This window comes from Caretta caretta, chromosome 1 (assembly GCF_965140235.1).
Source record: "Caretta caretta isolate rCarCar2 chromosome 1, rCarCar1.hap1, whole genome shotgun sequence".
In the NCBI taxonomy this organism is placed as follows: Eukaryota; Metazoa; Chordata; order Testudines; family Cheloniidae; genus Caretta; species Caretta caretta.
In genome coordinates, this window is record NC_134206.1 from 224,622,989 (window position 1) to 224,649,356 (window position 26,368).

The 26,368-nt window shown below is 43.9% G+C and overlaps 1 protein-coding gene across 2 annotated transcripts in view; it reads right to left on the reverse strand.

Moving 5' to 3' along the window:
• Positions 1 to 15,370, reverse strand: part of MRPS35 (mitochondrial ribosomal protein S35) — a 54,770-nt gene extending 39,400 nt beyond the window's left edge. Inside the window, exons 1-5 of one of the 2 annotated variants that reach the window (XM_048824314.2) lie at positions 15,178 to 15,370; positions 12,825 to 12,877; positions 8,989 to 9,156; positions 8,406 to 8,466; positions 6,530 to 6,669 (exon numbers count right to left, since the gene is read on the reverse strand). In XM_048824314.2, the coding sequence (XP_048680271.1) occupies positions 6,530 to 6,669; positions 8,406 to 8,466; positions 8,989 to 9,156; positions 12,825 to 12,877; positions 15,178 to 15,331 (576 nt within the window). In that variant the 5' untranslated portion in view covers positions 15,332 to 15,370. Of the gene's footprint in view, positions 1 to 6,529; positions 6,670 to 8,405; positions 8,467 to 8,988; positions 9,157 to 10,235; positions 10,368 to 12,824; positions 12,878 to 15,177 lie in introns of those variants that run through there. The other variant, XM_048824323.2, reaches the window with a different exon arrangement.
• Positions 15,371 to 26,368: the final 10,998 nt, after the last annotated feature.

Consider the following 26,368-nt stretch of genomic DNA (forward strand, 5'->3'; position numbering starts at 1 on the left):
GTAGGAGAATGGACATAAGGAGGAAGGGCAGTGTGGATACCAGTTTAATAGGCGATACTGGAGGTAGAATGTCTGTGCCTAATCAGGCAAAGAATGTGAGCAAAGCCAAACAGCAAAAATTAAGATGTTTGTATATAAATGCGAGGTGTCTAGGTAACAAAATGGAGGAACTAGAGTTTCTGGTGCAGGAAGTGAAACCAGATATTACAGGGATAACAGAAACATGGTGGAATAGTATTTGTGACTGGAGTACAGGTATTGAAGGGTATGTGCTGTTTAGGAAAGAGAAATAAAGACAAAGATGGTGGAGTAGCACTGTATATCAATGAGGAGGCAGACTATAAAGAAATAAGACGTGATGGAATGGTGGGCAAAAATCACGTTGGGGAAGAAAGCTACTAGAGCCTCCCCTGGGATAGTGCTTGGGGTGTGCTATAGACCGCCGGGATCCGATTTGGATATGGATAGAGCCCTCTTTAATGTTTTAATGAAGTAAATACTAATGGGAATTGTGTGATCATGGGAGACTTTAACTTCACAGATATAGACTGGAGGATGAGCGCTAGTAATAATAATAGGGCTCAGATTTTCCTGGATGCGATAGCTGATGGATTCCTTCACCAAGTAGTTGCTGAACCAACAAGAGGGGATGCCACTTTAGATTTGGTTTTGGTGAGCAGTGAAGACCTCATAGAAGAAATGGCTGTAGGGGACAAACTTGGTTCAAGCGATCATGAGCTAATTCAGTTCAAACTAAATGGAAGAATAAACAAAAATAGATCTGTGACTAGGGTTTTTGATTTCAAAAGGGCTAACTTAAAAAAAATTAAGGAAATTAGTTAGGGAAGTGGATTGGACTGAAGAACTTGTGGATCTAAAGGCAGAGGAGGCCTGGAATTACTTCAAGTCCAAGTTGCAGAAACTAACAGAAGCCTGCATCCCAAGAAAGGGGAAAAAATTCACAGACAGGAGTTGTAATCCAAGCTGGATGAGCATGCATCTCAGAGAGGTGATTAAGAAAAAACAGAAAGCCTACAAGGAGTGGAAAATGGGAGGGATCAGCAAGGAAAACTACCTTATTGAGGTCAGAACATGTAGGAATAAAGTGAGAAAGGCCAAAAGCCATGTAGAGTTGGACCTTGCAAAGGGAATTAAATCCAATAATAAAAGGTTCTATAGCCATATAAATAAGAAGAAAACAAAGAAAGAAGAAGTGGGACCGCTAAACACTGTGGATGGAGGGGGGGTTAAGGATCATCTAGGCATGGCCCAATATCTAAACAAAATACTTTGCCTCCTTTGCAGCACTCCTTTAATGAGGAGCTTAGGGATAATGGCAGGATGACAAATGGGAATGAGGATATGGACGTAGATATTACCACATCCGAGGTAGAAGCCAAACTCGAACATCTTAATGGGACTAAATCGGAGAGCCCAGATAATCTTCATCCGAGAATATTAGAGGAACTAGCACATGAAATTGCAAGCCCATTAGCAAGAATTTTTAATGAATCTGTAAACTCAGGGGTTGTACCGTATGATTGGAGAATTGCTAACATAGTTCCTATTTTTAAGAAAGGGGAAAAAAGTGATCCGGGTAATTATAGGCCTGTTAGTTTGACATCTGTAGTATGCAAGGTCTTGGAAAAATTTTTGAAGGAGAAAGTAGTTAAGGACATTGAGTCAATGGTAATTGGGACAAAATATAACATGGTTTTACAAAAGATAGATTGTGCCAAACCAACCTGATCTCCTTCTTTGAGAAGGAAACAGATTTTTTTTAGACAAAGGAAACACAGTGGATCTAATTTACCTCAGTTTCAGTAAGTCATTTGATACGGTTCCACATGGGAAATTAGTTAAATTGGAAAAGATGGGGATCAATATGAAAACTGAAAGGTGGATAAGGAACAGGTTAAAAGGGAGACTACAATGGGTCATACTGAAAGGTGAACTGTCAGGCTGGAGGGAGGTTACTCGTGGAGTGCCTCAGGGATTGGTTTTGGGACCAATCTTATTTGATCTTTTTATATTACTGACCTTGGCACAAAAAGTGGGTACGCGCTAAGAAAGTTTGACGATGACACAAAGCTGGGAGGTATTGCAAATACAGAGAAGGACCAGGATATCATACAGGAAGATGTAGATGACCTTTAAACTGGAGCAATAGTAATAGGATGAAATTTAATAGTGAGAAGTGTAAGGTCATGCATTTAGGGATGAATAACAAGAATTTTAGTTATAAGCTAGGGACACATCAATTAGAAGTAACAGAGGAGGAGAAGGACCTTGGAGTATTGGTTGATCACAGGATGACTATGAGCCGCCAATGCGATATGGCTGCGAAAAAAGCTAATGTGGTCTTGGGATGCATCAGGCGAGGCATTTCCGGTAGAGATAAGGAGGTGTTAGTACTATTATACAAGGCACTGGCGAGACCTCATCTGGAATACTGTGTGCAGTTCTGGTCTCCCATGTTTGAGAAGGATGAATTCAAACTGGAACAGGTACAGAGAAGGGCTACTAGGATGATCCGAGGAATGGAAAACCTGTCTTATGAATGGAGACTCAAGGAGTTTGGCTTGTTTAGCCTAACCAAAAGAAGGCTGAGGGGAGATATGATTGCTCTCTATACATATATCAGAGGGATAAATACCAGGGAAGGAGAGGAATTATTTAAGCTCAGTACCAATGAGGACACAAGAACAAATGGATATAAACTGGCCATCAGGAAGTTTAGTCTTGAAATTAGACAAAGGTTTCTAACCATTAGAAGAGTGAAGTTCTGGAACAGCCTTCCAAGGGGAGCAGTGGGGGCAAGAGACATATCTGGCTTCAAGACTAAGCTTGATAGGTTTATGGAGGGGATGGTATGATGGGATAGCCTAATATTGGCAATTAATTGATCTTTGACTATTAGCGGTAAATATGCCCAATGGCCTGTGATGGGATGTTAGATGGGGTGGGATCTGAGTTACTACAGAGAATTCTTTCCTGGGTGTCTGGCTGGTGAGTCTTACCCACATGCTCAGGGTTTAGCTGATTCCTTCCTGATCTCAAATACGGCAATTTTCCTCCAGGGCAGATTGGTAGAGGCCCTGGGCATTTTCTGCCTTCCTCTGCAGTGTGGGGCACAGGTCACTTGCTGGAGGATTCTCTGCACCCTGAAGTCTTTAAACCACAATTTGATGACTTCAATAGCTCAGAAGTAGGTTAGGGGTTTGTTCCAGGAGTGGGTGGGTGAGATTCTGTGGCCTGTGTTGTGCAGGAGGTCAGACTAGACAATTATAATGGTCCCTTCTGACCTTAAAGTCTCTGACTCTATGTCTATGACTAACACTCTAGCCTTTCAAGGCAGAACTAATGGTAGTCAGATACAACATCTCAATTTAAGTTTCTCGTAAAAAACAACAACAAAGAACAAGCTTTCTTCTTGCCTCATTTCCTGTTCATCACCACAGGGATCAAGAGATCCCCCTCATCCTTACAACCACTCCCAGGCTTCCACCTCTCTTTCACCCAAGAGCTACACTCAAATTTCTCAGCCACCATGTAGCAGCACTCCAAAGTAAGTAGTCACCAGAGTCAGATGCCCAAGTACCAGTCTGCCGGGCAAGCTGCAAAAGCCATCTAACAAACAATGTAATCCCACACACGGAGGGAGAAGACCGAAGAACGGGACAACACTTCTACAGGTACTTCCTTACACCCATTAAAGCCCACACATCTCTCATTCAGAGAGAATTCAAGCCAATCCTCATCACCCCGACCACAGGAAATGGAGATACCCTGGTTGAGGTAGCCAGGGTCTAATGCCCTTACTACCACTTTCCCCACCCCAATCTCTTCAACCCCAAACCCAAAAAGTACAGACAAGCCTTTTAGATTTCAAAACCAAATATACCCCTTCCCATGCATATCAAAGACCTGCCACCCTGAGGGAAGTTAATTTATACTAGAGGCACTGGTCTCAACTCTCCTTAGTTAAGATTGAGTTCCATTTTCCACAACCTCCTTGTTATGTATGAAAAACAGCGTATCCTTCCCAACATTACAGCACTTACACTTTGATTACAGAATGAATTATCAAGTCTGTTAGTTTATAGTTTAAAAATAGGGTAATTCAAGATATTTAGCATCCCTCTCTGTCTTTTCTTTGTCCAAAATGATCTTAGAGGAATAAGACATCCATATGGTTCAACTTATCTGAAATCTTATCTTGCCCATAGCTACAACCAAGGTTGTTAATAATTGTATCTAATATTTTTGTAATTATAATAGGCCACAGATAGGGTTGTAATCACCCGTCACCACTGTTCCTGTATTGCTAATTTGCATACGACAATTCTACTCATTGTAAAGAGTCAGTCATATGAGGGGGACTGGACCCGTGTCAAGAGTTCTCACTGGTCAATTACTTAGCCCACCTGTCGCTGCTCTTTAAAAGTTTCTATTTCCACATACTAGCTTGGGCATCAGTGCTACTGAGCTCCACTGCATGCTGAGATGGCACTGCCAGATAGGCAGGGCAACCCTTAAAGCAAGAAGACACTGGGATTAGGTTCTCCCTGTTCCCCTCTCCCCCACTGCCTCACATACCACCTATCTGATTAACTCAGCCCTCTACACAAGTAGGTCAAATTAACGCAAATTAAGAGCCAAATTCACCAGTACCCTCAGCTGTCTCCTTTGCACAGCTTTGGTGTATTGGAATCTGCCCTCAAACTAAAGTTTTAAAAATTATTTAATGTCAATACTACATCACAAAGTAGTGTTCCCTGTGTTTCTTGTTTAGTGTTCATGTATGACATTTTCAATTATAAAGACTCCAATACATAAAATTAAGTTATGCTTACAAGTAGATTTCAGTAACTTAAGGCGGGAAAAACAAACAACAATGTTTTAATTACCCCAAAACCATTACAAACCCAGGAAATTGAAAGTTAACCGTTATACTTCAGAAATCCAAAGATATTAGTGTAAGAAATGCATACTTAAGGCATCCAATAAAAACTTAACTCTCCCTTGCACTGGCAACACAAGGGGGAAAATACGAAAAAGTCTAATACATCTTTAAAAATCAATTTAATCTGATCTGGGACAACAAACACTGAAATGCCTTAATCATATGGTTATTACAGGATGTCACTACAAGGTAGTGCTAAGGTTATATGCATGCCTTAACTGTGCATCTCTACCTTACATACGAAAAAGATCGAAAAAAGTGTTATCTTAGTTACCTTAGTGTTAATTCAGTTACCTTAGTTTGTAATGCCTGATTTTTGGGATGATAATTACAACACCTCTGAAATATTTTTAATCCCAGCCCCACCCCATTATTCACAACCTTAATTCCATTTTAATGTAGTTATAGGTCCTGGAATATTAACAAAGTCATAACTATATTAGGACCACTGAGATAATGGAATAGTTTTTTAAACATTACTTTTACCCAAAATAAAATAGAAGAGGAAAAAGTAACACTATTTCTGCCACCTTGGCCCCAAGCAGTATTACACTGTTTTCACATCCCTAGGACAGGATACCTGCTTTCCATGGCTTAATTCATAAAACGTAAGAGTTTTGTTTCTGTGAACTGCTGGATATCAAACACCCAACAGACAGGTGAATTAAAGCGCTCTGATAATGACTCACTTTGCCCTTTCTGTTCTAGCTGAGTAAGCTATCACCCAAATGCTCTAGTCCTCCAAGGAGTCCTCCACCAAAGTCAGGTATGACTTTATATTCTGCCATTTCTGGGGTAAATATCAAGCAGAATTAAAATTATTTCATCACAGGCCTGCTGTTTTACTATAACTCCTTTCCCCTTTGGAAGTCACCTTGAAGACAAAGAATAAAATACCTGAAATGACTACACTCCCAGGACTACATTTCTGTTTTTGGGAACAGTTCCAATCCAAGCTTTTGTTACTATCACATTCTAGCAAATTAATAATGAGCATCACGAGTCAGAGCACATTAACCTGATGACATTAGATTAGAAAGCATGAGAGTTTAATTAGAAAGCTGTTAAACAGATCCCTGTGGCCACAACACAAGTTAACTCATTATAATAAAGTTTCTCATTATAATAAAAGTCTTACAGTTATAGCAAACAAATGAAAAAAATGCAAAAGCAATAATGGGTCCTAGAAGAGATCAGGCCCACAAAATGCCAGCCATTGGTCAGAGATTACTTAATTAAGTTATTCCTTGGGGTAAGGAATCTAAGATTTTGGCTTTATCAAGCTTGATGGCATTTCTGTTTCCAAAATAAATTCATGTGGCTGGTAACTGTATCTGTCTCTGCCTTACAGAAAGTTTGAATGGACAGAAAGCATGCCACTTTGGCTTTACTTTAAACTGCTCCTCACTTATATCTGATACAGGTCATACTAATATGAATGAGTTTCCACATGTTGCTCTATATTTAAAGTAATCTACTGTCTTTCATTTGAGTCTCAATTGCAACATTTCTTGAAAGAGCTTGAAAAATGCCTTTTTTTGTTTACTAAAATATAATACTTACTCTTAAAGTCACCACTCTTGCTTTGGGATTACGAACAGATGGCCCTGCTGAAACATAATCTACTGTCTCAATTTCAATAGGAAAATGCTGCTCACATTTCTCATCACTGTCCAATACAGTTGGCCACTCAGTGCAGAAATCTGAGGGATAAAAAAGTTAAGTTTTTAAAAAATTGTTGCTTATCTGTATTTATAGTTCTAAAGATTTTTTTTTGTATATTTATAGGGAAGCCATATTCCCTTACATGATGAAAACACAAAGCTGTTATTGGTTTACAAGCACCACCACAATATTTCTTTACTTTTGAAATTAGCGCATCAGCTTCATGCTGGAAGAACCCTTTCCAGATATCCAGAAGAAAAGATGGGCTTTGCAGCATACTCTGAAGGCTAACAGCAGAGCTGGGTAGGAAACTATTTTTCCATCTCACAAATATTTGAGAATTTTATCATATTTATATATCTTATATTTCAGAAGTCTTTCCCCCTCCCAACTCAAATCAGGAAGAAAAAAAAAGTCAAAATTCTGAAAACATTTGAAAACCAAAAAAAGCAATTTTTTTCTCCCTTTTCAGTCAACTTTTTTGGTGGGGGGGGGGGGGGGAGATTTGTCAAACTTGATCCTGTTTTGAGATTGGTTTTGGCACATGGACATTTTTCTAAAAAATTCCTGACCAGCTCTAGTTAACAGATCATCTGCGTCTGGGCAGACGGTGAAAAACAAAATTTCAAAATAGAAGACCCCTGAATTTCAAAGTAGAGAATTCCTCACAGAGAACATACTGCCAGTGGATCCCTCTCTTCTATATGGAGGGGCTATTTAGGGATCTATACATTAAAAACAACATTTTGAATTCCACCTGGAAACTTACTGGCACACAGTAGAGATTCTACACCACCAGTAGAACGTGCCCTGGCGACTGCTACGTTCTTCATTAGCTTTAATTTCCAAACCATTTCAAGTTGTAGAACCAAGCGGAACACATTACAGTAATTACTTTTGAGAGGACATTGGCATGGGTAACTATGACAAGATCTTCACTGGAAGAAGATAGGTTGCACTCCTCAAAAGATACATATAAAAAACACTCTTGGCCTCAGTCACTACCTGGGCATCCAAGAGCAATCAAATATCTAATACAACTAGATTGTATCTGCTGCACAAACTCAGCTGGAGAATTTATACGATCTTTCTCAACTCTTCTAGCTGCTTTCCTCAGGCAATATACTGGTATAGCTAAAATGCTGCAGTTAAAGAAGTACAACCCCAGGGTGGATGCAATTACACAAGTATAAATGTATAGCAGTTTAGCTTCCTCTTCTGAATGGGGTAGAAGCACCTTTATACTGATATAACTACATCCAGATTGGGGGTTGTACCATAAAACCTATATCAGTTTTTAAAAAGTGCAGTCCTAACCAACAGTTTTACCGGTACAAAACACTGTGCATAAACCAGGCCATCGTTTTCTCTGGACTGAGTCATATCCAAGCCCCATACTCATCAAGACATCAGGTTTTCCATTTCCCTATACTAGCTAAGCCTAACAGAAGAGCAATGCAATCTGTCCAGCACATTGAATACATCACAACCCAGAGTCACACATTAAGCCTCCCAGTGGCCTCTTTTCTGGGGGAAAAAACATAACTCCCTCAGAGTTGAGGAAACATGAATATATAGGGTTATGTGATTGATGTGGAATCATATTTCAATGGGACAAAAGAAAAATGGTACTGGACAATACTGAGAAAGAAGTCTGACAAGCAGCAAGCTTTGTATGTGGGTCTTCTTATCCTGCCACACAGGTGTAATTAAATTACTTAAAGTGTCTTAAGAATTCCAAGGAAACTGTTTTAAAGAAAAGGCAAAAACTCACCTTTAAGAGCTGCACAGTGTTTCTTAATTGCTGGGGGAGTCAGATGCAAAAAGTTAGGGATCTGAAATAAAATATTTGATTATTTTTCAGTAACCTAGTTTGCTTATAAACAAATAAACTGCTGTGTGAACTTAAAATTGAAGGCACTGTCTTGAGCAGACAATAACTTGCTCAATGAACAAAGTCTTATTCTACTTCTGTTACTACTTTCACTACTTATTCTCTTTAGACCAAGTGTGTGACACGAGATTTAAATGAGAGGATTAAATAAGTAAGTGTCTCCTCTCACCTCTGACCCAGCACAAGTCTCATTAACAAGTTATGAGAGCAAGTCACCAAGATCAGACTCTGTATGCATGACATTTTAAGGGATCACAGTAAACTGATAGTAAAGCTGAACTGATTCTCTTCATTCGCTACTTGGGTACACAGTTGTATTATGTTAAATATATTGTGTGATAAATATATCAAGTATGAAGTGCTATCTGGAGAAAATATTTTGATCAAGCCATACTGCAAATCACTGGTCTTTGAGAGTTGAAATAAAACTAAGTTATATAAAGACTATAGTGATGCACCCTACCTTTATAAGCTCCAAATTGCCTCCTTTCGGCGGAGGTACTCCTCTCTTCACAGGATAGCCCATTCGGATGGGAAGAGGCACTGAAGAAGGATTAAATGCTGCTGCAGTTGGATAAACATTGCTCCAGTCCTGATCAACAGCCATCTTTTCAGTTCTAGGAGCTCCAGGCTAAAAAAAATTAGAAGTGACACAACATTGGTGGGGGGCAGTTATTTTGAGAGATAAACCCGTAACAGTCAAAGTGAATGGTGTTCTCAGGAATAATTGACTGGCTGGCGACAGTGGATCTTCTAAAGGCCGGTAACTTCAAGGAATGCCTTTTGCTAAGCTCATTACTGAGTTTTAAGAAAAGATACTTTTGTATTAAGTGTTTAATAAATTCCTTTTCAATTGTAGAACATTTATTCTATCATATAAACATCTTATTTTAACCAAACAACTACATTCACTATGTTCTAGAAAAAACTATGTTTACACCAAGAAAGTCTCTCTCTTTATCCTGAGGTACTGTATGTGTGTGTGCGCACGCATATCTCAAATCTGCAAATGTAAAAAGTGACAATGAGGCAAACCCACATTTTAGACCACTATTCTATATCACATTTCTTATTTCATTCTGGGAAAAGTTCAAAGGGGACATGCAAAGGAATTTGAGAGAGAAAGAGAGAGAGAGAGAGACTTCTGCCCTTTGTGGTTTCTTTATGATGCATAAAGAAAGGGTCCCCCCTCCCCCCTGGTATTCTAGAAGTATCAGGAAAGTTAAGTCTGGTCTTCCATGGTTTTGTTATAAGTTCATAGAGATGACCAAGTAATGTTTAATGTGAGCTCTTAGGGACGGATTATGAAAGGTATTTAGATGCCTAAAGGTGCAAATCGGCACCAAGTGGGATTTTTCAGAGTGCTAAATTTCAATAAAACAAACAAAACAGGAGTTAAAAATTATGGTATTTTGAAAATTTAACTGAAGTTCACTTGATTTAAAAAAAAAAAACAAAAAAACCCCCGAACACACCTTTTTTAGCTCGTAATATGCCCAAGGTGGCTTGGTTTAACATTCATTAGGTATTATTTGTACTGCAGTAGTGTCTTAAAAGTCCAAATCATGAATCAGGACCCCATTGTGTCAGGTACTGTACAAACAACGAAAAGACCATCCCTGCCTCAAAGAGCTTACTATTTTACTGGAAAGATTAAACATGTGGATACAAACAGAATGAGAAGCATGGGATAACAATGAGAATACTGACCACCATAAAACCCAGAGGTCACAGCTGTCTCAACCTCATGACAGAGAAGAGTTTTAGAAGATTTGAAGGCCAACAATGAAGTGGCTTTGTAAATGTTTCCAGGGAGCTCTTTTCATGCATGAAGAGGAGCTTGGAAGAAAGCATGAAGGTACTTGTTTCAAAAATTTAAGTAGAAGTGGATGATGTAAGCTGGCATCATTGGCAGAGCAGATACGGAACTCTACATCTCAACAGCGTCAGAAGTGATAGGTAGAGCAGGAAAAAAGCCCATGAAAAGCCTTAAAAGTGAAGACCAAAAGAATTACGTTTGATGCAGTACAGAATGGAAGCAAGCAAAGGACACAAAGGGGGTGATCTGGTAAATCAAGAAAATGATCTTTGCAGCAGTATTCTGAATGGATTATTGAGGCACTGGTCATGATTCCACAGTTAAGGCTGAGTTTCTTTGTTTTGTATGAAAAATACAATGTATTCTCCCTGATCTTAATGGCCTTACTCTTTAAGCAAAGAATGAATTATCTGTTAGTTTAGGGATTTTTAAAAGTAATTAAAGACTGGATCATGAAACACAAGCAGGGTCAATGTGACAGAGATAACCTATGCCAGCATCACAGGAATCTACAGATAGTTTTCATTCTACAACACTGTTGGGTGTAATGATTCAGTGGAATGAGGGAGACTGGACAAGTGTCAAACATTCTCATTGGTAGATTACTTGGCACAACTGTCACTGTTCTTTAAAGGTTCAATGGCTGCAATGTAGCTTGGGTTTCAGTGCTTGAAAGGCCTCCATGCCACTGATGCTTCATCTCCACTGCGCACAGAGAGCACTGACGAGAAAGCCAAGATAGGGAACTTTTAAAGCACAGCCACACTGGGCCTCAGACTGAGCTCTATACCACCACTGCACATACCACGTATCTTACTAACAACACCCTTTAAACCAATAAGTCAATTGCAAATTAAGAGCCAGATTCACCAGTGTGTGACCGCTTTGCACTGCTCTGCTATTACAAAGCAGCTGTAGACTCAGCTTAACTGGCTGCTGCGATCTGGCTGCTTTTGTATGGCACTGAATCTGCCCTTAAAAGTGTGTGTGTGTACGTACATAAAATCTTACAAGTGAATATATAAATAAATAAATAAATAATAAAATCAGAAATAATGCATTCCCTTTGGATTTCCTGTTGAGTCACCATGTATTTAAAAAAAACACAGGAGATTCCCAGACAAAAAAGCCCACTCAGACAGAGTGAAAGTTGAGAGCATGCATCAGTAGTTTAGTGTCAAAACCATAATAGTTGATGTAATTATCCTGAAATCAAGTATTGCAAATGCAGAAAACTGTGCAGATCGCCTTCCTGTCAACATAACATAGTGTGGACCCCACAGTAAGTAGATGTAAGCTATGTTGACTTGAGTTACCCTAGTAACGTAACTGAACTTGTGTAGCTTAGACAGACTTTCCCCCAAAGCGCAGACCTGCCCTCAGTGTCTAAAGATCAACTCTTACCTTACAACGGTCCATGATGCCAGCCTCCATTGCCCACTTGTTAAATTATCAAAGCAAGCACCTATAATTTTTCTCTTATGCTGCCTTTCATGCTTGGGAGGAACTCTCCATAAGCCAGGATGGATAAAAATGAGTGTGTGTGAGAGATATGTAAATAAATAAATCAGATTTTTAAAATTAAATACAGGTTAATTTTTTTAAATCAGCTTATTTAAAATTACATTTGAAATTATAACAACCTATTTTAAGGCCTAAGTTTATTATGAGGCAGTATATGTTTTCTGCCCAAGCCTTAAAGAAAGTTAAACCACTGTACTGGTGGAGATCATGGACTAAACTGTAACCAAGAGTTAGCTGAAATGTTTTACACCAGTTTTTGACAAAAGTAGCCTCTTTTGCAGATGCAAAGAAAATATTTTATTCCTTTTAGTTTATTCAACTAGTTCTGTTCAATTACTAGTTCATTCAAAGTTAAGAAACCAACTGGGAGTTCAAAATGTCGGAAAACTTGTCTTCCTCTTCCAATCTATGCATAAAAACTAAGTGTGTATGGGTGAGGTCCTCTAGTTCTAAAATTCTGAAGGAAAATGGTGACCAGAAACAATCATTCAATTCACATGTTGTTTAATAAAGCAGTTAGTTTTAAATGCAAAAATCATGTTTTGATAAACTTTTCTTATGTATCCTGCATATTTCAGATTGTTTTATTTAACTAAAAACAATTTTAAAATGCTGTTTTATGCAATTTTGGTTCATTTTTCAAAAAAAGCTCAACACAAATCATAAGTAAACCATTCATCTAGTGAGTAAAAGTTAAAATTCTGAATAAATGTAAGTTATATGACTACTTAAATAAGCGTGTATTGATATGACATATCCTCCTGATTAACAAAAAAACCACCAAATTTAGTTGCAAGGCTATATTTTGTTCCAAGTCAACATGTTTCAATGATTACCAACCAATGAGAATCCATCTTTCTTTAGGAAAAGAACTAAGAAGTACAGATGCAAAACAAGACTAAAAAAACAACAGTTATCTTGCAGATAAGGTAGTTGCAAACATTTTTATTTCTTACCACTCTTCTATTTCTTGCAATTTGTGATGTCCTGCTTCTTCTTGATGCTGCAACTACAAGATAAAACAGTATCTTCAGTAAGACTTAAGCAGCACTGCTAAAAACTTGCACATTCAACAATTTTAACTTTGCGTCATCATTCCATGGCATCTCAAGACAACAGTAAAACTAAATGGGAAATTCAACCTGCAGAATTAATTGTTATAGTTAGATAAAAAACAGTGATGAGAACTGGCTTTCAGATCAGGACTATTTAAAAAAAAAAAATCACACACACATGGTGGGAAGGAAGCTATCTGTGGAAAAGGCCATCAGTTTCCGCGGAATTGAAGCTCTCCTTTAAAAGAGTTAAATTTCTAGCCTTTATGCAGAGCCCATGCATTTGCAGAGATAACCTTTCAAATATAAATTAATACAGTGCTGTCTTCCAGAGTCTGAGCACAGCTCTAGTGCTTTTGCTGTTGAGGAAAGCTATGAGCAATATAGTAAAATGAACAAGACACTTGAGTTTCATCTCTGGGTTGGCAATTGTGAAACTCTGAAGAATTAGAGAGACAAGATGGGTGAGGTAATATCTTTCACTTGACCAGCTTCTGCTAGTGAGAGACGAGCTTACACAGGTCTCTTCCTCAGGTCTGGTGCAAGCTCATCTCTCTCATGAACAGCAGCTGCTCAAGTAAGAGATATTACTTCACCCACCTTGCATATCTAACATCCTGAGATTACCATAGCTACAACAACACTGCGTACCACAATCTAAAGAATATCAGTTTTACACAAATACACCCTCTCCCACAACACAGTAATGGGGACTGGCAAGGGAAGTGGGGAAGGATAGTGGAGTTTTCACTTTGAGCTGCCAGAATGAGGAAGGAGTTTCAAGCTTATCAGACACCTACCATCTAGGGCAGTGGTTCTAACCTGGGATGTGAGACAGGCCAGATTTTTTTAGAAGGTAAATCATCGAAAACACAAATTAAGCACAGGCACATAAGTACAACTACTTTGTTTAATTAAACCTATGTATTTATTAACATTACACATTTTTTTAATGATTACTGTAATATACAAACAAAAAATATATCTAGATTTAAAGAACTGACCTACTTCAATGATTTTTGCGAGAACATATTTTGATTTTTGATAAGGGTATGAGAGCATATTTTGAGAACCAAATGGGTGCAGGCTGCAGTAAAGGTTAAGAACCACTGATCTAGAGGATGACTTCTCAACAGGGAACTGACCTTGGATCTCACTTGCTAACTTCCTCCCCAGCCCAACCATAGTTCATATTGGTACATTTTCAGAGTCTTGTCTGACCATTTAAATTTAAAAAATGGCAAAAAGGAATACCAACCTCATGTTCCTAAACTCATATTTCAAGAATACAATTTTTATGAGCAAAAATCAATATAACAAATAAAATCATACACTACTATTAATTTAGCAGGTCTTTAAGCGCTCTAAAGATGTTAGGACAAATTCAGCTCTGGTGTATCACCAGTTCCACTGAAATCAATAAATTTCTATCCACTCATGGCGAAACTGAATTAGATCTTGTGACCTGCATCAATCCTTGTAATATGTATCCGATAAACTAGTCTTCTGTCCTGCCCACGAAGACCCTGCTCTCCCAATAACAGATATTTACATACACAGAAGCTAAGACACAAAAAGTTTGATTCATAAGTAGGAAGTCTGACCTTATTAACCGGTACATCCTGACGACAATTTATGCAGCAATAGTGACAAAATATATGGCACGCTCACAACCAAAGTCGTCAACATCAGACCAACGATAAAGGTAGAAGATATGACTACTATAACAAAATCTACTTCAATAGCTTTGGACAAATTGCAAAAAGATCTTCTTAAGGTTTTTTATTGCTATAGTATTTGAGCACCTGCCAGGTAACATCAACAGCAAATGCTGAAAAATTGAGGTTGATTTGTCTCAACCACGTAGAAGTATATTGTGAACAACTTGCCAATTCTATTTAAGGATAAAAAGCTAGGTTAGGATGGCGTTCATGCTGAGAACATGTACAGGTATACTTATACAGCAGCATTAGCGGGATGGTTACCCCCCCCCAAAGCAAGCACTGTGGACGCAGGGAATTCAGAGATCAAACTACACCTAAAAGAAAGTCAAATGCATGAACGTAGCTTACGCACAAACTTAGCTTTATTGTGGTTTATTGTATTTATGCCTCTTTTTGCATTTATTTTTTCCTTTTCAAAGAACAAAACAAACACCCCAGCAGACAATGGCGGGGAATATCCGCAGGCACCATAATCAGAAGCCCGACAATGGAACCGCTGGGGCCCTGCCCGGGCTGGGGGCGGCTCTCACCTTCTCTCTGGCTGGGCCCCGCGCTCCCCACCCCCAGGGCGGTGGAATAAGCCGCTGCCCTGAGCAGCGAGCCGGGCCCGGCGGCCAGCCCCACGCAAAGCCGGGGCAGCATCGGGCGGGCGCACGAGCAGAGGCAGCCCCTGGCGGCCGCCATGCTACTTTGCGGCTCGCACACGCGCACTTCAGACGGCCGACGGGAGCCGCTGTAGACCAAATCGATTAGGCGAAGCGTGAGGTGCCCCGCGGGCGCTCGGTCCGGGGTGGGGGGCGGGGCTTCTCGCGGGCGCCCGCCCACCGGCCCGTGTGGCAGGCGGAGCTCGCGCCGCTTCTTCCCTGAGCGGCCGGGGAGGTTGCAGAGCCGTCCGGTAAAGGCTGCGGCTGCCTCATGCGAGGGAAATTGCATGTGGGTGTTTTGAGAGGGAGGGAGGACTGATGAATTCCCAGCAGCAACAATGAATATTTAATAATAACCCCTGTAGAGCAGAAACCAAACAAATGGTAACTGGTAGCAAAGGGTTATTTTAAAAGGAGGATGAAAAGAAAGGGAGGAAGAGGAGCAAAGCGGTGCTCAGTAAGTGGCAAGCTGCTGCTCTTTCCACACACCATTAAAGACATGTAGCTGCACCCCACTGTTGCCAGTCTTCATGCTCTTATCACGACTCTTGCGATATTTGTTTTTCTTAAAACCCCAACTCCTGGATTTATGTGATTGTGGGAGAAGATCTGCTTTTTTGGTGGGGGAGGGGTGTTGAAGTAACTCTTTAGGTGTCACAGTTGTGTGAGAAAGCTTGAAAACATAGCCCAAGAGTACTTAAAGAGGTTCACAATCCAGATGACAAATAAAAAGCACCCCAAATGTATTACTTCAAAAACTCATGTTTTGGGGGGTCTTGAACTAGGTACGTCACTAGGTGCACAAGGAATGTAAGGCTTGGCTGTCAGCTGCCTACATGCTATGGCTCTAATTACATTTGTGTTCATCTATACTCTTACAGATAGTCCCACATATGTAATACATGCGATTGGCTTTAAAATCATGAGATTTTTTTAAAACTAAATTTCACATTCTTTGCTTGCCTTTTGGTTTCTGGGTCTTATGTTGGGTCATGTGTTCAAGCTTTTCTCCACAATTATAAAAACTATATACTTGGGGAGGGGGGGGTGTTCTCACATATTTTCATAACTCAGAAATCTGGAGCTTGAGAACACCAATGACTAAGGGTATGTCTACACTACGGAATAAGGTCGAATTTATAGAAGTCGGTTTTTTAGAAATCGGTTTTATAAATTCGAGTGTGTGTGTCCCCACAGTAAATGCTCTAAGTGCATTAAGTGCATTAACTCGGCGGAGCGCTTCCACAGTACCGAGGCAAGCGTCGACTTCCGGAGCGTTGCACTGTGGGTAGCTATCCCACAGTTCCCGCAGTCTCCGCTGCCCATTGGAATTCTGGGTTGAGATCCCAATGCCTGATGGGGCTAAAACATTGTCGCGGGTGGTTCTGGGTACATATCGTCAGCCTCCCGTTCCCTCCCTCCCCCCGTGAAAGCAAGGGCAGACAATCATTTCGCGCCTTTTTTCCTGAGTTACCTGTGCAGACGCCATACCATGGCAAGCATGGAGCCCGCTCAGGTAACCGTCACCCTATGTCTCCTGGGTGCTGGCAGACGCGGTACGGCATTGCTACACAGTAGCAGCAACCCCTTGCCTTGTGGCAGCAGACGGTACAGTACGACTGGTAGCCGTCATCGTCATGTCTGAGGTGCTCCTGGTCGCCTCTGTGAGGTCGATCAGGAGCGCCTGGGCAGACATGGGCACAGGGACTAAATTTGGAGTGACTTGACCAGGTCATTCTCTTTAGTCCTGCAGTCAGTCCTATTGAACCGTCTTATGGTGAGCGGGCAGGCGATACGGACTGCTAGCAGTCGTGCTGTACCATCTTCTGCCGAGCAGTCATGAGATGTGGATGGCATGCAGTCCGTCTGCTGCCAGCCAAAGATGTAAAAGATAGATGGAGTGGGTCAAAACAAGAAATAGACCAGATTTGTTTTGTACTCATTTGCTTCCCCCCCCTCCCCTGTCTAGGGGACTCATTCTTCTAGATCACACTGCAGTCAAGGTGCAGCGAGGTAAATCTAGCCATGTATCAATCAGAGGCCAGGCTAACCTTCTTGCTCCAATAAGGACAATAACTTAGGTGCACCATTTCTTATTGGAACCCTCTGTGAAGTCCTGCCTGAAATACTCCTTGATGTAAAGCCACCCCCTTTGTTGATTTTAGCTCCCTGAAGCCAACCCTGTAAGCGCCCCTCCCAGCGTCAGAGCAATGGCAAACAATCGGGCATCTGAGAGTGCTGTCCAGAGCAGTCACAATGGAGCGCTCTGATGGGGCTAAAACATTGTCGCGGGTGGTTCTGGGTACGTGTCGTCAGGCCCCCGTTCCCTCCCTCCCTCCGTGAAAGCAAGGGCAGACAATCATTTCGCGCCTTTTTTCCTGAGTTACCTGTGCAGACGCCATACCACAGCAAGCATGGAGCCCGCTCAGGTAACCGTCACCCTATGTCTCCTGGGTGCTGGCAGACGCGGTACGGCTTTGCTGCACAGTAGCAGCAACCCCTTGCCTTCTGGCAGCAGACGGTGCAATACGACTGGTAGTCGTCCTCATCGTGTCCGAGGTGCTCCTGGCCGCGTCGGCTGGGAGCGCCTGGGCAGACATGGGCGCAGGGACTAAATTTGGAGTGACTTGACCAGGTCATTCTCTTTAGTCCTGCAGTCAGTCCTATTGAACCATCTTATGGTGAGCAGGCAGGCGATACGGACTGCTAGCAGTCGTACTGTACCATCTTCTGCCAGGCAGGCAAGAGATGAGGATTGCTAGCAGTCGTATTGCACCATCTTCTGCCAGGCAGGCAAGAGATGGGGATGGCTAGCAGGCGTACTGTACCATCTTCTGCCAAGCAGCCATGAGATGTGGATGGCATGCAGTCCTTCTGCACCGTCTGCTGCCAGCCAAAGATGTAAAAGATAGATGGAGTGGGTCAAAACAAGAAATAGACCAGATTTGTTTTGTACTCATTTGCCTCCTCCCCTGTCTAGGGGACTCATTCCTCTAGGTCACACTGCAGTCACTCACAGAGAAGGTGCAGCGAGGTAAATCTAGCCATGTATCAATCAGAGGCCAGGCTAACCTCCTTGTTCCAATAACAACGATAACTTAGGTGCACCATTTCTTATTGGAACCCTCCGTGCAGTCCTGCCTGAAATACTCCTTGATGTACAGGCACCCCCTTTGTTGATTTTAGCTCCCTGAAGCCAACCCTGTAAGCCGTGTCGTCAGTCGCCCCTCCCTCCGTCAGAGCAACGGCAGACAATCGTTCCGCGCCTTTTTTCTGTGCGGACGCCATACCACGGCAAGCATGGAGCCCGCTCAGCTCACTTTGGCAATTAGGAGCACATTAACCACCACACGCATTATTCAGCAGTATATGCAGCACCAGAACCTGGCAACGCGATACCGGGCGAGGAGGCGACGTCAGCGCGGTCCCGTGAGTGATCAGGACATGGACACAGATTTCTCTGAAAGCATGGGCCCTGCCAATGCATGCATCATGGTGCTAATGGGGCAGGTTCATGCTGTGGAACGCCGATTCTGGGCTCGGGAAACAAGCACAGACTGGTGGGACCGCATAGTGTTGCAGGTCTGGGACGATTCCCAGTGGCTACGAAACTTTCGCATGCGTAAGGGCACTTTCATGGAACTTTGTGACTTGCTTTCCCCTGTCCTGAAGCGCATGAATACCAAGATGAGAGCAGCCCTCACAGTTGAGAAGCGAGTGGCGATAGCCCTGTGGAAGCTTGCAACGCCAGACAGCTACCGGTCAGTTGGGAATCAATTTGGAGTGGGCAAATCTACTGTGGGGGCTGCTGTGATGCAAGTAGCCCACGCAATCAAAGATCTGCTGATATCAAGGGTAGTGACCCTGGGAAATGTGCAGGTCATAGTGGATGGCTTTGCTGCAATGGGATTCCCTAACTGTGGTGGGGCTATAGATGGAACCCATATCCCTATCTTGGCACCGGAGCACCAAGCCGCCGAGTACATAAACCGCAAGGGGTACTTTTCAATAGTGCTGCAAGCTCTGGTGGATCACAAGGGACGTTTCACCAACATCAACGTGGGATGGCCGGGAAAGGTGCATGATGCTCGCATCTTCAGGAACTCTGGTCTGTTTCAAAAGCTGCAGGAAGGGACTTTATTCCCAGACCAGAAAATAACTGTTGGGGATGTTGAAATGCCTATATGTATCCTTGGGGACCCAGCCTACCCCTTAATGCCATGGCTCATGAAGCCGTACACAGGCAGCCTGGACAGTGGTCAGGAGCTGTTCAACTACAGGCTGAGCAAGTGCAGAATGGTGGTAGAATGTGCATTTGGACGTTTAAAGGCGCGCTGGCGCAGTTTATTGACTCGCTTAGACCTCAGCGAAACCAATATTCCCACTGTTATTACTGCTTGCTGTGTGCTCCACAATATCTGTGAGAGTAAGGGGGAGACGTTTATGGCGGGGTGGGAGGTTGAGGCAAATCGCCTGGCTGCTGGTTACGCGCAGCCAGACACCAGGGCGGTTAGAAGAGCACAGGAGGGCGCGGTACGCATCAGAGAAGCTTTGAAAAACAGTTTCATGACTGGCCAGGCTACGGTGTAAAAGTTCTGTTTGTTTCTCCTTGATGAACCCCCCCGCCCCTTGGTTCACTCTACTTCCCTGTAAGCTAACCACCCTCCCCTCCTCCCTTTAATCATTGCTTGCAGAGCCAATAAAGTCATTGCTGCTTCACAGTCATGCATTCGTTATTCATTCATCACACAAATAGGGGGATGACTACCAAGGTATCCCAGGAGGGGTGGTGGAGGAGGGAAGGAAAATGCCACACAGCACTTTAAGCACAGCACTTTAAAAGTTTACAACTTTAAAATTTATTGAATGACAGCCTTCTTTTTTTTGGGCAATCCTCTGTGGGGGAGTGGCTGGTTGGCCGGAGGCCTCCCCACCGTGTTCTTGGGCGTCTGGGTGTGGAGGCTATGGAACTTGGGGAGGAGGGCGGTTGGTTACAGAGGGGCTGCAGTGGCAGTCTGTGCTCCAGCTGCCTTTGCTGCAGCTCAACCATACACTGGAGCATACTGGTTTGGTCCTGCAGCAGCCTCAGCATTGAATCCTGCCTCCTCTCATCACGCTGCCGCCACCTTTGAGCTTCAGCCCTGTCTTCAGCCCGCCACTTACTCTCTTCAGCCCGCCACTTACTCTCTTCAGCCCTCCACCTCTCCTCCCGGTCATTTTGTGCTTTCCTGCACTCTGACATTATTTGCCTCCACGCATTCGTCTGTGCTCTGTCAGTGTGGGAGGACAGCATGAGCTCGGAGAACATTTCATCGCGAGTGCGTTTTTTTTTCTTTCTAAGCTTCACTAGCCTCTGGGAAGGAGAAGATCCTGTGATCATTGAAACACATGCAGCTGGTGGAGAAAAAAAAAGGGACAGCGGTATTTAAAAAGACACATTTTATAAAACAGTGGCTACACTCTTTCAGGGTAAACCTTGAAAGTTAACATTACATACATAGCACATGTGCTTTCGTTACAAGGTCGCATTTTGCCTCCTCCCACCGCGTGAACGGATTTTGGTTGAATGCCAGCAAACATACACTGCAATGCTTTGTTCTACAGTGATTCCCCAGTACGTGTTGCTGGCCTGGAGTGGTAAAGTGTCCTACCATGAAGGACGAAATAAGGCTGCCCTCCCCAGAAACCTTTTGCAAAGGCAGAACCGCAAATGCCAGGGCAAAGTAATCCTTTCACATGCTTGCTTTTAAACCATGTATAGCATTTTAAAAGGTACACTCACCAGAGGTCCCTTCTCCGCCTGCTGAGTCCAGGAGGCAGCCTTGGGTGGGTTCGGGGGGTACTGGCTCCAGGTCTAGGGTGAGAAACAGTTCCTGGCTGTCGGGAAAACCGGTTTCTCCGCTTGCTTGCTGTGAGCTATCTACAACCTCCTCCTCATCATCTTCTTCGTCCCCAAAACCTACTTCTGTATTGCCTCCATCTCCATTGAAGGAGTCAAACAACACGGCTGGGGTAGTGGTGGCTGAACCCCCTAAAATGGCATGCAGCTCATCATAGAAGCGGCATGTTTGGGGCTCTGACCCAGAGCGGCCGTTCGCCTCTCTGGTTTTCTGGTAGGCTTGCCTCAGCTCCTTCAGTTTCACGCGGCACTGCTTCGGGTCCCTGTTATGGCCTCTGTCCTTCATGCCCTGGGAGATTTTCAGAAAGGTTTTGGCATTTCGAAAACTGGAACGGAGTTCTGATAGCACGGATTCCTCTCCCCAAACAGCGATCAGATCCCGTACCTCCCGTTCAGTCCATGCTGGAGCTCTTTTGCGATTCTGGGACTCCATCATGGTCACCTCTGCTGATGAGCTCTGCATGGTCACCTGCAGCTTGCCACGCTGGCCAAACAGGAAATGAGATTCAAAAGTTCGCGGTTCTTTTCCTGTCTACCTGGCCAGTGCATCTGAGTTGAGAGCGCTGTCCAGAGCGGTCAGAATGGAGCACTCTGGGATAGCTCCCGGAGGCCAATACCATCGAATTGTGTCCACAGTACCCCAAATTCGAGCCGGCAAGGTCGATTTAAGCGCTAATCCACTTGTCAGGGGTGGAGTAAGGAAATCGATTTTAAGAGCCCTTTAAGTCGAAATAAAGGGCTTCATTGTGTGGACGGGTGCAGGTTTAAATCGATTTAACGCTGCTAAATTCGATCTAAAGTCCTAGTGTAGACCAGGGCTATGAGAGTTAGCAATATTGCAGATATCAAGGAACAGGCACTGTGAAGTCATTGGTTCACCACAACTAGCTAACTGGGCTCATTTGAAGGCACAGTTTTCTGAGGTCTCTGGTTGTGATGTCAGGGCATGAGCTCTGTGACAGCACTAGCTACTATTTCTAGCTCACTAAGCTAATCTCAAGGCACAGGTGGTTACTGAAATTATTGGTGTAGTAGCTCAGTTCCTGAAGCTAGTGTCATATTAAAGACTCGCTGAGCAAAAGACTTCATAGAAACCATGGGGCACAGGTGTGCATAAGGGTTACAGGGATCCCCTGCTCCAGGATCTACATATTAGTTTGCCAAAAAAATATCATGTAAAAAGGTCACTAATGAAAGCCTTTGTGACACGGGTCATCATAGGGTAGGTCTACACTATGAAATTAGGTCGAATTTATAGAAGTCAGTTTTGTAGAAAGCGGTTTTATACAGTCGATTGTGTGTACAAATGCTCTAAAGCCTGGTCTACACTAGGACTTTAGATCGAATTTAGCAGCGTTAAATCGATTTAAACCTGCACCCGTCCACACAATGAAGCCCTTTATTTCGACTTAAAGGGCTCTTAAAATCGATTTCCTTACTCCACCCCTGACAAGTGGATTAGCGCTTAAATCGACCTTGCCGGCTCGAATTTGGGGTACTGTGGACACAATTCGATGGTATTGGCCTCCGGGAGCTATCCCAGAGTGCTCCATTCTGACCGCTCTGGACAGCGCTCTCAACTCAGATGCACTGGCCAGGTAGACAGGAAAAGAACCGCGAACTTTTGAATCTCATTTCCTGTTTGGCCAGCGTGGCAAGCTGCAGGTGACCATGCAGAGCTCATCAGCAGAGGTGACCATGATGGAGTCCCAGAATCGCAAAAGAGCTCCAGCATGGACTGAACGGGAGGTACGGGATCTGATCGCTGTTTGGGGAGAGGAATCCGTGCTATCAGAACTCCGTTCCAGTTTTCGAAATGCCAAAACCTTTCTGAAAATCTCCCAGGGCATGAAGGACAGAGGCCATAACAGGGACCCGAAGCAGTGCCGCGTGAAACTGAAGGAGCTGAGGCAAGCCTACCAGAAAACCAGAGAGGCGAACGGCCGCTCTGGGTCAGAGCCCCAAACATGCCGCTTCTATGATGAGCTGCATGCCATTTTAGGGGGTTCAGCCACCACTACCCCAGCCGTGTTGTTTGACTCCTTCAATGGAGATGGAGGCAATACAGAAGTAGGTTTTGGGGACGAAGAAGATGATGAGGAGGAGGTTGTAGATAGCTCACAGCAAGCAAGCGGAGAAACCGGTTTTCCCGACAGCCAGGAACTGTTTCTCACCCTAGACCTGGAGCCAGTACCCCCCGAACCCACCCAAGGCTGCCTCCTGGACTCAGCAGGCGGAGAAGGGACCTCTGGTGAGTGTACCTTTTAAAATGCTATACATGGTTTAAAAGCAAGCATGTGAAAGGATTACTTTGCCCTGGCATTTGCGGTTCTGCCTTTGCAAAAGGTTTCTGGGGAGGGCAGCCTTATTTCGTCCTTCATGGTAGGACACTTTACCACTCCAGGCCAGCAACACGTACTGGGGAATCACTGTAGAACAAAGCATTGCAGTGTATGTTTGCTGGCATTCAACCAAAATCCGTTCACGCGGTGGGAGGAGGCAAAATGCGACCTTGTAACGAAAGCACATGTGCTATGTATGTAATGTTAACTTTCAAGGTTTACCCTGAAAGAGTGTAGCCACTGTTTTATAAAATGTGTCTTTTTAAATACCGCTGTCCCTTTTTTTTTCTCCACCAGCTGCATGTGTTTCAATGATCACAGGATCTTCTCCTTCCCAGAGGCTAGTGAAGCTTAGAAAGAAAAAAAAACGCACTCGCGATGAAATGTTCTCCGAGCTCATGCTGTCCTCCCACACTGACAGAGCACAGACGAATGCGTGGAGGCAAATAATGTCAGAGTGCAGGAAAGCACAAAATGACCGGGAGGAGAGGTGGAGGGCTGAAGAGAGTAAGTGGCGGGCTGAAGAGAGTAAGTGGCGGGCTGAAGACAGGGCTGAAGCTCAAAGGTGGCGGCAGCGTGATGAGAGGAGGCAGGATTCAATGCTGAGGCTGCTGCAGGACCAAACCAGTATGCTCCAGTGTATGGTTGAGCTGCAGCAAAGGCAGCTGGAGCACAGACTGCCACTGCAGCCCCTCTGTAACCAACCGCCCTCCTCCCCAAGTTCCATAGCCTCCACACCCAGACGCCCAAGAACACGGTGGGGAGGCCTCCGGCCAACCAGCCACTCCCCCACAGAGGATTGCCCAAAAAAAAGAAGGCTGTCATTCAATAAATTTTAAAGTTGTAAACTTTTAAAGTGCTGTGCTTAAAGTGCTGTGTGGCATTTTCCTTCCCTCCTCCACCACCCCTCCTGGGATACCTTGGTAGTCATCCCCCTATTTGTGTGATGAATGAATAACGAATGCATGACTGTGAAGCAGCAATGACTTTATTGGCTCTGCAAGCAATGATTAAAGGGAGGAGGGGAGGGTGGTTAGCTTACAGGGAAGTAGAGTGAACCAAGGGGCGGGGGGGTTCATCAAGGAGAAACAAACAGAACTTTTACACCGTAGCCTGGCCAGTCATGAAACTGTTTTTCAAAGCTTCTCTGATGCGTACCGCGCCCTCCTGTGCTCTTCTAACCGCCCTGGTGTCTGGCTGCGCGTAACCAGCAGCCAGGCGATTTGCCTCAACCTCCCACCCCGCCATAAACGTCTCCCCCTTACTCTCACAGATATTGTGGAGCACACAGCAAGCAGTAATAACAGTGGGAATATTGGTTTCGCTGAGGTCTAAGCGAGTCAATAAACTGCGCCAGCGCGCCTTTAAACGTCCAAATGCACATTCTACCACCATTCTGCACTTGCTCAGCCTGTAGTTGAACAGCTCCTGACCACTGTCCAGGCTGCCTGTGTACGGCTTCATGAGCCATGGCATTAAGGGGTAGGCTGGGTCCCCAAGGATACATATAGGCATTTCAACATCCCCAACAGTTATTTTCTGGTCTGGGAATAAAGTCCCTTCCTGCAGCTTTTGAAACAGACCAGAGTTCCTGAAGATGCGAGCATCATGCACCTTTCCCGGCCATCCCACGTTGATGTTGGTGAAACGTCCCTTGTGATCCACCAGAGCTTGCAGCACTATTGAAAAGTACCCCTTGCGGTTTATGTACTCGGCGGCTTGGTGCTCCGGTGCCAAGATAGGGATATGGGTTCCATCTATAGCCCCACCACAGTTAGGGAATCCCATTGCAGCAAAGCCATCCACTATGACCTGCACATTTCCCAGGGTCACTACCCTTGATATCAGCAGATCTTTGATTGCGTGGGCTACTTGCATCACAGCAGCCCCCACAGTAGATTTGCCCACTCCAAATTGATTCCCAACTGACCGGTAGCTGTCTGGCGTTGCAAGCTTCCACAGGGCTATCGCCACTCGCTTCTCAACTGTGAGGGCTGCTCTCATCTTGGTATTCATGCGCTTCAGGACAGGGGAAAGCAAGTCACAAAGTTCCATGAAAGTGCCCTTACGCATGCGAAAGTTTCGTAGCCACTGGGAATCGTCCCAGACCTGCAACACTATGCGGTCCCACCAGTCTGTGCTTGTTTCCCGAGCCCAGAATCGGCGTTCCACAGCATGAACCTGCCCCATTAGCACCATGATGCATGCATTGTCAGGGCCCATGCTTTCAGAGAAATCTGTGTCCATGTCCTGATCACTCACGGGACCGCGCTGACGTCGCCTCCTCGCCCGGTATCGCGTTGCCATGTTCTGGTGCTGCATATACTGCTGAATAATGCGTGTGGTGGTTAATGTGCTCCTAATTGCCAAAGTGAGCTGAGCGGGCTCCATGCTTGCCGTGGTATGGCGTCCGCACAGAAAAAAGGCGCGGAACGATTGTCTGCCGTTGCTCTGACGGAGGGAGGGGCGACTGACGACACGGCTTACAGGGTTGGCTTCAGGGAGCTAAAATCAACAAAGGGGGTGCCTGTACATCAAGGAGTATTTCAGGCAGGACTGCACGGAGGGTTCCAATAAGAAATGGTGCACCTAAGTTATCGTTGTTATTGGAACAAGGAGGTTAGCCTGGCCTCTGATTGATACATGGCTAGATTTACCTCGCTGCACCTTCTCTGTGAGTGACTGCAGTGTGACCTAGAGGAATGAGTCCCCTAGACAGGGGAGGAGGCAAATGAGTACAAAACAAATCTGGTCTATTTCTTGTTTTGACCCACTCCATCTATCTTTTACATCTTTGGCTGGCAGCAGACGGTGCAGAAGGACTGCATGCCATCCA